Raw genomic sequence first — 15149 nt, forward strand, 5'->3', positions numbered from 1 at the left:
TGAAACTGGCTTTATAATATTTTTGTTTGCTTTAAAGTCACTATGTTTAATAAACTTCCAATATTCACATCATTTCTTTGACACAATGAAACTCTTGTCCAGGTTTTCTCCAACTTGCATTGTTCAATAGGTAGTCAAGGCCCAGTTTTCATTGCCTTTCTTTTTAGGCATGCAATTTTCATCATGTAAGGAATATCTGACATAAAGCATGTATGCATTTATAATCATATGAATCTATGCTACTACATACTTCCTTTTTATCTTTGGAAAGCTTTACTGTTTTCAAGTGATGTCCTACATGTTTATAGTTTGAAAAGAAAGAGTAATTCTCTCACGAAATATATGTAAGCACTGTATCTTCTCTAATGTCAAAATAACTATTGTTGTTGCAGAGTAAGACCCCTTTCAGATGGCAGCAATCCTTGGTCAACCATTTTAATGAAAAATCAGAAGGGTGTTCCCTTAGCTTCACTCTTTGTGGACCAAGGTAAGACCTATCTTTGAAAAAGTTAAAGTTGCTATATAATGGCATAAACTTTACCTCTAGTTTTATAGATTGTATTGCTTGAGCTCCTCAAGGATTATGGAGATTATTAGAAGAGTAGATCTATAAAAATTGCAAGTGTTAGCATCTTTATATTTCCATCATTGATAGCTAAGAAAATACATAGTCTGTGAGCAGTACCACATAGAGATTTTTTTCCACGTTTTTGAGTTGCAGGCTGATCTGTATATGAGGTCTGCAGTCATCACTTCCTCACTTCTTTTTAAAAGAATCTAAATCAGTAATTGTCTTGAAATTTAAATGATCAATAATGATATTCTTAGTGGGCTCTGCATAGTAGTTGAAAAAATGCGTAGTTCTTTAAAAACCTGTTAGCTGTGATGTATTCCGTGATATTAGTTCCCTCTTTTTTTTGAATGAGACCTGTTCTCTACATTTTCAAGAAAGAATGTATAGACTCCAAATCCTAAAGTTGTTTAGGCAACATTTGGCTATTTACAGGTAAAATCAGAAGGAAAAACATACTTAAGCTTCTTAGTATCAGGAACATAATAGCTGCATGTTGCTTTTTATGTCCATTGCTGTAATGTGCTGTGGCTATACAATATTCATAATAATTTTCAAATTTACACGTACTTCCTATGCTACAGATTCTCTTATCTGAGAAAATTAAGTTACCAGTGTCAGGGGAAAAACCTGTGATATAACTTGGTGTCCATACCAGCAGCTGGATTTATGCCAGGAAGAGGAAATGGTAAGCTGCTTGGACACCACTGGAAAAACGCATTTTCATCTTCCTATATACTGGTAGAGGAGTATAAATTAAGCCTTCACAAATAGTAATTTTGTAGATTTATTAGCTTACTACTAAACCCCCTCATACAAAGTTTATATATTTGAATTTCAAATATTTTGGTATACATTTTGCTCTGGACCACAAGACCTAATGAATTAATTGGAAAAATTTCTAGTAACACACTGGGTTTTGGAATGCAGCTTAATTGAAAGTGCTGTAAAGAATGTATTCTAGATCTTACCTGGCAGTTCATGTATAGTAAAATAATTCTCTGTAATCCATACACAGAAATATTTTCTGTGTTATTGGAAAAGCACTACCAAAGTGTTGTAAACACGAAGTAGTTTAGGCATAGGATGTATTTCTGATCTCACAATGTGAGTCTGAGCTGTACAGTATCCCTCAAGATTAATACTTGTGCAACTGAAAGGCAATAATGATGCACAGATGCAAACGTGCAATACCAAAAGAGGTGAATTGTAATCTTAAAGGTTACTGTGATGTTTTACAGGTGTCTGTACTGATAAGAAACTTATCCCTGAAGTTTTGGACAGTAAAAGACCAAAGCCAATTAAGTTGCCCAATCAGGCCTACATTAATCTACCTCTTTGGAAAGATGATCAGGGAGAGAATACAGTAGAACATGAGAGCTTTGAAGAAGGAACCTCTGCTAGTTCTACAAATAGTACTCCTCAAATGACACCTACAAACAGTCTGAGCAGGACGCTGCACAAAAAGAAGACTGATTCAGTGCTGTATGGGTGTGCTGTCCTCCTTGCATCTGTTGCCCTGGGCTTAGATATCAGAGAGCTGAACAAATCGCAGGGTCCAGATGAACTCTTGCCTAAAGATGAGAAGAAGAAGCGTGATGGAATATTTCAGCGTGCTTCAAAATTTCGCAGGAGTGCCAGCCCTCCACGACTGCAGTCCAAGAAAGAGGAAACAAGTATTCCATCTCTAAATTCAACTGCAAATACTGTAAATCTTCTCTCTATGCCCTCCATTTCCACAAAATGCCTACTTCAGTCTGACAGTGAAGATGCTTTTGTAAGTACTGTGCTTGGTGATTGTGGTCGATGTGGTTCCACTGATGTCTTTTCATCTCAAACTTCTGAAAGTAAGAGAGAACAGAGGATACAGCTGGCTCCCAACACAGTTTCTACACAATTGAAAAATCATCCTTTTAATCTTGGTCTGAAACAAGAATCTCAAAACGTGCCAAAAGATTCCTCCACAAAGTTAAGTGTGTTGGGTCACAGACGAACCTTATCAGATGGGAACCGTTTTCAGACCACAGGTGCGTAATTAAGAACTTCCATGAATCCTTAAGTCAAGCTGTTGATAAAAATTTAAGCCCAAAATAAAGTCTTTAAATCTGACTAAGTTCATGATCAATGAGTTTTTGAAAAGAAGTTCTGAATTTCCATACTGGTGTTCTGTGATGGCTTAAATGTAACATCCTTTATGGTACTCTCTGCATGTGTAATTCCTCATAATAACTGGATGAATTCATGGGGCTTTATTCCAGTATTAATGTCCAGCCAGTGGCTGAATAGCTAATGCTTTCTCTGTACATCTCTTTGGTAGCAATAAAAAATAAATTGTGATGACCAGTAGCAGAGAGCATAGATGCAAACATGTTACTTGAGCGCTGCTGGGCTTGTCCTAGGAGATTTCCCAAAAATGTACAAGCATCTTAACTTTTCTGTTGGGGAGAAAAAAGCTACTAGTGTTTATGACAACCCAGTTTTACAAATGGCAAAGAATCCAAGTAGTCACATAGTTTAAATTGGCGTTTTTATTTTTGTACTTTCTTTCCCCTAGCTAATGGAGTTGCTTCAACCAATGATGTCTCCAGACTACCAGTTCTATCAGTTACTGGAGCTCTACACTCTCCGTCTCTGCAACAAAGAAGCAATCACAGTGGTGTTACAACTGAAAAGCAAAGTGCTGTCAATATTGTATCAAGGCCTCGACCTTCTTCTCTAAGAAGTAAAATCGATCCCTGGCAGATTATTCCACGTATTATTAAACCAAACTCTAAAGACTCTGAATGTTTAGAGGGCAATGTAGATCCAGATGTTAACTTCTTGCCAGATACGGAGGAAAGAACTAACTGTCACATGCCCTCATTACTTGATATTGATGTGGAAGGTCAAAACAGAGACTGTACTGTGCCTTTATGTAGAATGAAGAGCAAAACTTGTCGGCCATCTATATATGAACTGGAGAGAGAGTTTCTGTCATGAGTGCCTTTCATTTTAAAAATGTTTGCTTCTTAAAGGGGAACAAATATGAAATTCCTGTCTGTGTAACGCTTTGTGCTGCTGTTTTCTGATGTACTGTGACAAATAGTACCAAAATTATTAAAAGGGGCATCTAATTAAGTAAGTGTAGTAGGTGCCTTTTTCAAATGTTCCTTGGAATCCCACCTAGTTACTCTAAAAGCACAGTGCTGCAAAAGGAGTATTCTAGGTGAACTTCATAAGTCTATTTTGAATAACTAAAATAACATGCCCACCTCCCTTTGCAAAGAAAACCTAAGTTTTCTTTAGGTTTGAGAAGTTTTGCTAGAACTTTAAGTCTTGCACATGGAAAAAACAAATGACATAAAGCCAACTCTTCTGTGAAGAAGAGTTTCACCTAAGAAGTGGTTGTCTGCAGCTTGCCTCTGTGGCCTGTAGATTTAGGGAGAGGTGCAGCGGATTTAAGGTGCTGGTACAGGAGGCTCTGTTCACCGTGCATTAGGGAGGTGGTTACATGTTGGTATTTGATACTGAAATTGGTTGAGGACCAGCAGCTGAATTTGCAGTCTTTGCCCTTGGTTTTTGGGAAAACTTTCAACTATGTTCATTAGTTTCTCCAGAAAGTTACACTGCTTATATAAACATTTCGGTTTCAGCCATCATATCGATTTGAGAGAGTAAACTTTAGTATTGTGATTGGAGTAAAGGTATTTGACATACTTTGTAATGTGAAACAACATTCCTTGTAGGTAAGGATACACTGGAACGTAAATATTTGTACTCTTAACCTTTTGAAGACTACAGTGTTTGCACTGAAAGCAATATTCTTGGGTTTGAATTTTTTGTTTGTGGTGGAGGGGTTTTCCCACCTTCTTGTTTTTTAAACTGTGCTGCACCTTGTATTAAAGAAAGATGGTGGGTTTTAAGAATAATTGGTTTTAAGTGAGCCAATGGTGCATTTTACTGCACTTAATTTTAAAACTGCTATAATTTATTATGAAATCTTTCAGTATAATCTCTGTAGCTTTTCTTCCTAAGGTACTGCTGAGTGCCTGCTTACTCATTTAGGAATCAAAGGACAAAAACAGATGTGCTTGACTGGTTTTCAGTGATAGAAAGGTTCCAGAAAATTCCAAGTAGTTAATTGTGGGGGGAGGAACTTTTAGCCTTGATAACACTGGTAGTTAATTTTTTATAGTATCACTAAGTGAATGATTAAATAAAACCAAATGTATAGTATCCTTTCCCTGATGAAAGCATTTTTAGAATTGAAGGAACAGTCCCTCATTTTCCAGTATTTGAAGTTTTAATTTTGCAGATCATTTGACATTTAAATAGTTTTCATAAATAAAATTAGATAATGTTCAATTAAAACTACTATATTCTCATCAGAATACTGTTTTGTTCAGACCTTTGTTTGACATGTTTTCTTCTCCTTTGCTCTGCAGTATGGGAGCTTAGTTGTTAAATAGAATACACAATTGCTTAAAGCTTCAAAACCAAGAGATTAAAAAAGAAATTTTGTGTTCTAAGACTAGTATGCAGTATTGTGTCTACCTTGAGGATGACACACAGTTATACAAACAAAATCATGAAGGTTTAATCACACAGAGCAGAATGCAGAAAATGCAACTTTCCAGCTCTGAAACTGAACATAGAAAAGGATTTCTTTAAGTATTAGTTTACTTAAAGACAAAACCACTAGTTGTCTCTAAATCTAAATGCTTGCATGACAGATTATTAAGTTACTACATTTTGTTCAAATCTGTTTCAGTATTCTTAGTTTTTCGTTAACATGATTCAAGTCACATACTGTTCTTGTCTTTCCTTTAAACTTAAATTTCACCAGAACACTTTCATAGATTGTCTATTCCAGTTTTAATACAAAATATTTTTCTAAAATAAAATTGTGAATCAGATTTTAAAAGTATAGCTTGATAGCAGATATACCGTCAAGGCTTAATTAGAATTTTGGAGCATTATGTATATTTCAACTCTTGCTTGATCAGTTGTTCCTGTGTAATACTGAGAGAAAATGAGCTGATTGTATTACATGTTTCTGAAGAAAGTATCTTTGTTTGGCTTTCTACAGGAAAATCTCAGGTGCTGAAGTATTTTGACTTGTAAACTTCTGTTAAGTTCTGTTCTGTATTTTTAAGGTTTGTATAATTTTAAGTGTTGAATTTTGCACCCCATGTTTTGTAATCAATAGCATCAGCATAAAAACCCCTTTGAGTTATATCGTTTTCACTTATTAGTGGCTTATCTCTCTTGCAATTAAACGAAGATTTCTATTCCTGTTCAGTGGATAATTTCCCATAAGATTGAGAAGATTGGGACATGTGATATGGCCAGCCCAGTGCGTTCTAAGTAAAGTTTTTAAAAGTTTGTATTCCACCTGTTGTTCTGAGACAGTTTAGGTAAGCCATCTCAAATATTTCTCTGATGTGATGCAATTTTTTTAAGCTGTAGTCTGTAGTGCTTTATAATTGTTTTTTATAGTTTAAAATTATAGGCCAGTCTTCACTGTAATTAAAAAGACAAAAAGAAAAAAATTATTTCAATCATGGTAGCACAGTCTGTATTTCACTTGTCACCAGAGAAACTTTCTGTAAAGTTATCGGAATCTGGTATGCATTAAGTGAACTGTCTTGGTTAAAAGGATATTTATTTCGACTTAGGTTAATAGCCTGACCAAATAATAATTTATGTTGATTGTTTTAGCATAAAACTCAAGGTGCTTACACTACAAAGATTAAGATAAACACTTGATATTCTGTTTTACAAAACCTGATGATTTAAATGTTTTTATTTAAAAAAATAAATGTTTTGTAGCTACTGTATTGCAAAGTGACCTGAGTTTTCTTGAAAAATATATTTTAGTGCTTTCTTAACACATACAAAGGAGTTCTCTGGTGAATAACCAGGAACTATAAACTCTGGCCAGCCTGTTCTTGGAACATTATAATGTAATTGTTACTCTAAGATTAATTATCCAGTACAGTAACATGAACATTCCCGTAATTTCTTGTATTTGATATGGGCTGAAGCATATGGCATAAACTCGTTTTTTCTTTCATGTGACCATAGTATGTCTTTTGATGTCTTTTACAATGTTGGCTGGGTGTCTTAGAGGAGATAGAGCAGTGAATATAAATAAACTCGGCATCTGATTTAACATCAGGAATACAGGTAAGACATAACATCCTTCTGTTGTGGGGTTTTTGTTGGGAGGGTCTGTTGGTTGTTTGGGGGATTTGGTACTTTGGGGGTTTTTTTTTAGTTATTTTGGGTTTGTTGGAGTTTTTTAGGCAAATGAAGGCAGTATTTTCCTTATAATATTTTCTGACACCTTCCTTTGTGAGTTTCCCTCTTCCTGCATCATGGCATGAGTGAATTAGCCCATCTTTCATTTTGGAAGAGGAAGTATCCATCTGCCCAGCAGCAACAGGCAAGATACAGCCAAGCCTCTAGCAGTGCAGTGAAATTCAAAAGAAATTATATTGAATGATATATTGAATTTATAAGGTTGCAAGCCCAGTCTTATAAAGACATGCCTATGCAGAACTTTCAGTGAGGCTGGGTACATAACAAATATTTAGATGGCCTGTGAGTGTCAGTATTGAGCACAGATTATAAGACAAACTGCAGAGGCAGTTTATTTTTATACACAGAGTTATAATGGTAATATTACAATCTGCATACAAGTGTGGAGTAATGGAAAAGATCCCATTCTCACTAATCATCTTCCTTTTTAATGTAATGAGTCAAATCACTATGGTGTATGCATTATGAGAAGCTAATGAGACTGTTATCTAGTACATTTTTGATGTAGTACTTAAGCTTGCAGTATTGGGTATTATAATTAAGGCCAGAGTCCTTGCAACTGTGTAGTGGATTTCTTCCTGAACATAAATGAACATGAACAAACCAAATAAGGGTCAGTTACCTCAATGCTGTTAGAAATCCAGTATGCTTGGTATAGCTAGTTTGATAAAATAGTTTCTTTAACCAGAAGTGCCTTTTGATCTAACAAGCTGGAGAATACAATACAGAGCTATGCAATAGGATGGTTTTACTTTTCTATTTCACAGAATCACAGGATCACTTAGGTTGGAAGAGGCCTTTGGAGATGAAACAGTCCAAACTCCCCAGATAGAGCAGGTTGCTCAAGACCATGTCCATTGAAGTTCTGTGTATCTCCACAGGTGGAGACTCCACAGCCTCTCTGGGCAATCTGTTGCCATGTTGGACCACCCCCACAGTAAAAATATTTTCTCGTGTTCATACTGAATTTCCTGTTGGTTTGGGTTTGGGGTTTTTTGTTTTGGTTTGGTTTTATTTTTGTTTTGGTTTGGTTTTTAGTTGGTTTAATTTTGGGAGGGGGTGTTCATTTGTGGGATTTCATTTGTTTCAGGTTTTTTTGTTTGTGCCCATTGCCTCTTGTCCTGTCACTGGACACTGCTGAGAAAAGCCTGCCTCTCTCTTCACCCCCCCTTATCAAATATTTATAAACAATGATAATAAGATCCTCCTGGAGCCTTCTCTTCTCCAGTCCCAGGTCTCTCAGCCTTTCCACATATGCAAGTCCTTTACTAGTCCTTTGTAACCCTGCACTGGATTTGTTCTACTGAGTCTATATCTTTCTTGTACTGGGGGGGCCCAGAACTGGACTGAGCATTCTGGGTGGAGCCTCACTAGTGCAGAGTAGCAGGGGACAACCTCCATCAATCTACTGGCACCATTCAGGGCACTACTGGCTGTCTTTGCTGTAAGGACTCATTGCTGGCCTCTGTTCAGTTTGTCCTCTGGGATTCTGAGGTCTTTTTCTGCAAAGGTGCTTCCCAGGTGGTTGGTCCCCAGTGTGTAGTGTGGTGCCTGGGCTTGTTCCTCCCTAAATGCATTTCTACTTCACAGGATTTCTCTAAGCGAAATTTTCCAGCCTGTCCAGTTCTCTGTGAATGGCAGCACAACTATCTGGTGCATCAGCCACTCCTGCTATTATAGATTATCTGCAAAACTACTGAGAATATGCCCTGTCCCAGCATCCAGGGTTTTAATGGAGGTGTTAAACAGTATCAGCCCTTATATCAACCCCTAGGGTACTCCACTGGTGACTTGGTGACATTTAAGCAAGTTGTAGTTAATACCATCTCATATTTTATTCATGCAATGCAAAATATTTTTTCTAAGTGATTTTGGTAATTGCAATTCTTCAATTACTTTCGAAGGCATTTTCCCCATTTCAAAAATAAAGGCATAACAGCCATTCTCACATCTAGGCCTTAGTGAATTGCTTCCATAGTTGAGATCTGGCATCAGGATGGTCAGAGTTCAGCACTGCTTTATGTAACAGCTTGTATTCGTTCACAATATTTACAGTGTGCTTTAAAAGCAAAGTCATCAATTCACCCGAGGTGACCGAACTAGTCAGACTTCAGTCAGATGTCAAATTTGGTGTTACTTCTTTGAGTGATCATTAATATGGAGTCTCATGCTCTACAACACTGCTAAATAGACTTCTAAAACATTTGTGTTATATCTGAGAACATAGTCTTCCCTCCCACCACACAAATTTTGCAGTTACAAGGTCTGACATGAGTCTCTTACAGCTGCTGAAGACGATGAATACTCTGATCTCCAAAGGGGAGGTGGAGAGGGCACAACCTGTGAACTCCTCAGCAGAACTCTGTTAGCGCTTCTCCAAAGAAAGGTGCCCAGCACAGCTGTTCTTTCTGTGCCAGCGAACTTGCACATGTGCTACTGTCTCCCTGCTGAGTTCAAACATACCTAGCTAAGGTCTTTGATGTAGCAGTAGTCACTATGAATAGTCTAGTCATTTGAGGGCTTACCAGTCATTATGAAAGCAGGTGAAAGTCTGCGTATTTGGGGCTCAGGACATTCCCCTCACTGTTTTGCAAATCACTTGAATAATTCAAAAGTTTCTAAACTCCCTTTTATGGCAGATGGGATTAGGCAATAATATTTTACAAAGACTTTTTATTCTGCTGCCTTACTCTGCTACCTTCCAGACCAAAAGTGATGTTTGTTCCTTGTGTTAGACGCCACTTACTCTGCCTGATAAATGTTATCAGTGGTCAGAGGGATGCACAATTTTATTTCCAAGCCTGATGGAGAGACGTAGTTGTGCTAAGAAAAGCAGGTGGATCAAACACAGGTTGTATTTGCTGGTAGTCTAGATAAGTCAAAGATATATACTAGACATATATTGTCCAGTCACTTCAGATATATTGAGTACATCGTTCCTGAGAGAGCAGGATAGTGTCTTACAGGCTGTTTCCAGAGGTAGGGTATTCACCCAAAGGGAATTCACCTTCTGTTCCAGAAGCAGCCTGCAAGTGATCATACACTTTCTTGACCCTGTCATTAGGGAAATGAGTGTGCATCTCCTTCAATGCCCATGCCACCTGAAATGTTTAAGGCAGAAGTAACAGCGATTCTATCAGTCCCTGTAATTCTCATCAAAATACTTATTTTTCTCACTGTAAAACCCCTGAAGTTATTCACATTGGTGATTCCACTTTTGATAGTGGAAATTTTTATCACCAAGGCCCTGATTCATTCTTATTTGTGATGCAGCTACTTGATGGTTGACTTTGGGGCTAAGATACAAACACCTGACTTTATCCACAAGAAATACTTGTTGGACAGATACTTGTGAGCAAGGGAATAGCCCTGTCTAATTTTTTTTTATCATACCTTAGCTGACTTTGACCCACCAAAAGCGTTATCTTTTAGATGCTTTTTCAGGTTTGGCTTGTTTTTACTGTGGTGGTTCTTCTCTCGTTAAGCAAATTTTATTAGTTTATAGAACCCAGCTATTAAGAAGAAAATCTGTACTGTCATTATCTATTGCTAGAAGATGCAAAGAATAGATACTATCTAAGGCATATTAAGAGTGTCGTAGGATGGAGTCATCTTACTTAGCAAGTGTGGGAAACTCTACAGAATGAATATGTTCTTTCAGGCCTGCAGAGCTACCACAGGGTGCCGTTTTCACAGCTGTATAGTATATTTAGAAGCAAAGTGTGCCTGTGACCATGGGGTTTTTTTTTAAACAGGTTTCTGAATTCCTTCCAGAAAGTCAGGGTCACTCACTGTGTTTGCATATTATGTGCTTGTCAATACTAAAAGCAGAGATGCTCTTGTAGCTGTAAATATGCTCCTAGAACAGTTTCCCCCCTTTATCATAAAACATTTTAACACTTTCAGGATTTGCAAGGAAGAGGAATGGGCAGTGCTCCTGCTTTCTAGCTGTATGCCAGACAAGTAGAGGGGTCTGGCTTTTATGTGCCCCAACAGATATTGCTGAAGGTAATTTTGTGATGAAAAGCACTGTGTAAATGTGTATATAGTATGAATATATATATATATAGTAAGGTTTTTCAAAAAGAGAAAATCACCTCATCTTTTGTATGCAATGATTATAGTGCTTGTTTTGAAAATAATTTTTTTTTGTGATACCCAATGAATTTTTCTGAATACTGGTAGAAGTCAGAATAGAATGTGGCTGCGTTACAGTTGAAAAGAAGCCTAAGTAGGAAAGTTTTGTCTTTACTTCCTCCTTTTCTATGTAGTCCCACTTATCCTGCTGATAGCAGTGAAAAATCCAGGTGGTCCTGTAGTCCACAAAAGTCTTCCTTGTAAAATCAAGTACACTAAAAATAGCAGTTCAGGACTGACCATGTGAAGCAGTGAGATACAAGTACTTTTAATATCTGATTCTTGTAATGCAAGTCAGTTAGCTTTTTCTCCTTGGAAAGAAAGTCGAAGGATCAAAACTGAAGAGTATTGGTTCACCATGGTGTAACAGGTTGGGTGACACTAAGTTGGGTGGGAGTGTTGGTCTGCTGGAGGGTAGAATCATAGAATATGCTGAGTTGGAAGGGCCTCATCAGGATCACCAAGTACAACTCCTGGCCCTGCGCAGGACACCCCAAGAATCATATCCTGTGCCTGAGAAGTTCAACACTTCTTGAACAGTCAGGCTTGGTGCTGTGACCACTTCCCTCAGAAGCCTGTTCCAGTGCTCAACCACTCTCTGGGTGAAAAACCTTTTCCTAAACCTCCCCTGACAAAGCTTCATGCTGTTCACTTGGGTCCTGTCACTTGTCAAGAGAGTGAAGATCAATACCTGCTCCTCTGCTTCTCCTCCTGAGGAAGTTGTAGATTGCAACGAGGTCTCCCCTCAGTCTCCTCTTCTCCAGGCTGAACAGAACAAGTCACCTCAACCACTCCTCCTCATACGGCTTCCCCTCAAGGCCCTGCACCATCTTTGTTGCCCTCCTTTGGACGCTTTCTTAAGAGCTTAATATCTTTTTTATATTGTGGTGCCCAAAACTGCACACAATATTCAAGGTGAGGCTGCACCAGTGCAGAGCAGAGCAGGACAATCCCCTCCCTTGACCAGCTGGTGATGCTTTGCCTGATGCCCCCCCAGACACAGTTGGCCCTCCCAGCTGCCAGGGCACTGCTGACTCATATTCAACTTGCCATTGACCAGGTCCCTTTCCTGGTGCTGTTCTCCAGCATCTCATTCCCCAGTCTGTACACACAACCAGAGGTGCCCCATCCCAAGTGCTTGCCCTTGTTAATCTGACACTTGCCCTTGTTAAACTTCATACATTTGGGGTTGCCCATCTCTCTGATTTGCTCTGCAGGGCCTCTCTGCCCTCAAGAGGGTCAACAGCTCCTCCCAGGAATACTCTTGCATAGTATTCCTTCAAGTTCTGCGTCTAAGTCATTAATGAAGGCAATTTTTCCTCCTGAATAAATTCCTAGAAATCAGATCGCTCTCTGGACTTCCTATTGCATTCACAGTTTGGGAGCGAGGTAAAGCAATGTCCAAAAATCTCCAGCTGAGACTTTACTTGCATCATCTGTGCCAAATGTTAAAACCTTGTCATGGTCAAAATATAGCTGCAGCTTCTCCCATTACCAGAAGAGTTGTTATGCTGTCCTAAAAAGAAATCAGGTTAATTTTTCAAGTCTTGTTCAACACAGAGTAATTGTCACTTGTCATCTTTGGGGTGCTTTCAAAGGGTCCTGATTATCTTTTCAAACATTTGAAGCAAAATTGAAGATGAGCTGCCTAGTTTGTAAAGTACCACCTCCATACAAACAAAGAAAAGAAAATTGAAGCAGCACTATCTGTTGTTTCCACAGTCTTTTGATTTCCTGTGGTCATTAGAAATAACTGCTCTAATGAGATCAATTTCAAAACAAAGTTCATCAAGCACAACTAATTAGTAATGGTTGGGTGGTTTTCTCACTTTCTAAGCTTTCTCTTAGCTCCTTCTTACATCCTTAGGTTAAAGTCTTAATTGCACTCGTAACTGTTTATCTGACCCTTTTGCAAAAGATTGTTGCAGATAAGATAATATGATTTCTGGGCATCAGCTAAAGAGGTGATGTCTTTGCCTACCTGCTGGGAATTGTATCACCACTTTCTGGTGGGTTTTTGTTTGTTTGTATTTAATACTGAGTTTATAAGAAATTGTTTTGGGGTTTTTCTTCCAATTTCATCTCTTTGTCTCCAGGTACTCTTACCATTTTTAAACTTCTTTTTCTACAGACTTTTCCCTTGAGTTTGGTATGAATAAAGAATTCACAGTTTACCGAAGTCAGTGGTCTATAATTTCATTCCTCACACTGAAGTTGTTTGAAGCCATGCCCTTGATCTAAAGTTTCTAACTTTTTTTCCCTTTTATTTTTCAGCCTATGCTCAAGTTCTCCAGGTACTGAAGTCTGATTTTGTCAGTCTGGAGAAGGGAGATTGAGAAATGTCCCCTTTTGAAATAAGTTCACAGAGATTTTCTTCAAAAACCTGTAGTTCTTCCTGTATTTTGGACTACTAAGCAAGCATATGAATCTCTGACAAGTAAAGCATGATTTCCATCAGTTCTCCATTTTTAATAAACCTTGTCTCTTGTGATTTGTATTCTGGTACTAATACTTCTCATACTAATTGATTTATAATCTTGTTCATTGTATTAAGACTTTCAGCTTTTCCTCATCTTTACTGTGTATTTATACAACCATATAAGACTGGTTTCATTCACTCTTCTCTCTCATTGCTTAATTATTACTATATTTATAAATAAATAATACATTTTAGGCCAATGTTCAGGTTGCCTTATTATTTTTCTAACTGCCCCATTCAATCCTTATTTAAAATGCTCCTCACTAGGTTAAGAAATCAATGTGCTGGATGGAATCTTTGTCTAATAGCTTGTCTAGGTAGGCTTGTGCCCAGAAGTGTCCAATATCAAAGAGTTAAAAACACTATATCTAAGTGTTATCAGTTCAGTGACCTCTCCCATGCCACTTTCAACAATAATTAACAGTGCTGTTTCAAGGAAGATTTAAAAAAATGTTCTTACGGGATTGCATTAAATTGATGCAGCCAGTTTAGTTCACATTTGGGATTACAAAATTCAAGTACTTTAGGAAGTTTACAAATTGTTTAAAAGGCCAGTTGGATGTAAGCTTCTGAAAACTTTTACTTTACTGTCTTCTTACTTTGTGGCATGTTTTAATACTCTGTCTTGAAAATGCAACATTGAACAGCATCTTCTAAAATGGCTTTACTTTTCTGCAGTTTTCAGTGCAATGAGTTCAGCAAGAAAGTTGTAGCTACAGGCAGTACAAACTGGAGATCAGACCCTGATTCCAGGACAAGTTTGGCATTTGATGTTGGGCAAGTCACTTAATTTTTTTGTAGCTTACACTGTAGCTGTGGTCTGTAAGATGAGTGCAAGGGCTTCATCCTTTTTTGTAAAGCACTTTTAGAGCTGCGATCAAAGGCACCATGTTTCAGTGGTAAACAACAGCTGCAGCAGTTAATGCCTTGACTTCACACACAAAGGGGAGCTCTAACACTCAGCCTCTGAACTGAATTAACTGCAGCTGTACATACTTTTCCTCCACAGCACAGGTTTCCTGCAAGTTAAAGTTTAACTTCGGTGAGGAATAATTCCAGTCACAACTGGTTGCAATGACTTAGCCAGTAACTGCCACATTAGGGATATAATTGCACAGAGTTCAGTGGGGTTTTTTTAAAGATTCTCATGATTGATCAAAGCTATTACAACTTAGCATTGATTTCCTGTTTCATGCAACAATGCTGTTACATTGTTCTCTGCCACACTAAATTCATCAGGATACTAGGTATTTTCTTTTGTCTGAATTAAAGAACTCTATTTAAACTGCTGCTGCTTAATGCTACTCTTGTAAATCTTGCAAATGGAGTTGCTCCCCATTTATGAGGGGGCAGCAAATATGCTAATATTGCTTAAAGAAGAATGATGTTGCAGCTTATTGCCCTAAATGTTAGGATAAGTGCCTCACACTGTCCTTTACCATAGCATTATCTCTTAGAACTGCTCCATCTTTACCTTGGAGAAGGAATTTAATAAATTAATATGAAACATAAGGATGAGGGAGAAGAGTTACTCCATCATATAGATTTAGGCATCTGACTCTATACAGAAATAAGTACCTGCTGTGAATTGGAAGAAGAGCGAGCTCTGAATGGGTCTCAGAAGGCTCAGCCGATGGTATAGAAAGTCTTGGCTCATAA

At 37.8% G+C, this 15149-nt stretch overlaps 1 protein-coding gene across 5 annotated transcripts in view; it reads left to right on the forward strand.

Annotated features, from left to right (window-relative positions):
* MAP3K21 (mitogen-activated protein kinase kinase kinase 21) overlaps window positions 1–13639 on the forward strand; it is a 30251-nt gene extending 16612 nt beyond the window's left edge. For 3 of the 5 annotated variants that reach the window (XM_018077408.3, XM_029961612.1, XM_029961613.1), the window contains 3 exons: window positions 393–487; window positions 1813–2598; window positions 3126–6613. In XM_018077408.3, the coding sequence (XP_017932897.2) occupies window positions 393–487; window positions 1813–2598; window positions 3126–3550 (1306 nt within the window). In that variant the 3' untranslated portion in view covers window positions 3551–6613. Of the gene's footprint in view, window positions 1–392; window positions 488–1812; window positions 2599–3125; window positions 6614–6637; window positions 6740–7641; window positions 7812–10780; window positions 10883–13285 lie in introns of those variants that run through there. The other 2 variants (XR_003915966.1, XR_003915967.1) reach the window with 2 other exon arrangements.
* The last annotated feature ends 1510 nt before the right edge of the window (window positions 13640–15149 follow it).

This window comes from Manacus vitellinus, unplaced genomic scaffold (genome assembly GCF_001715985.3).
Source record: "Manacus vitellinus isolate BGI_N305 unplaced genomic scaffold, ASM171598v3 scaffold_37_pilon, whole genome shotgun sequence".
In the NCBI taxonomy this organism is placed as follows: Eukaryota; Metazoa; Chordata; class Aves; order Passeriformes; family Pipridae; genus Manacus; species Manacus vitellinus.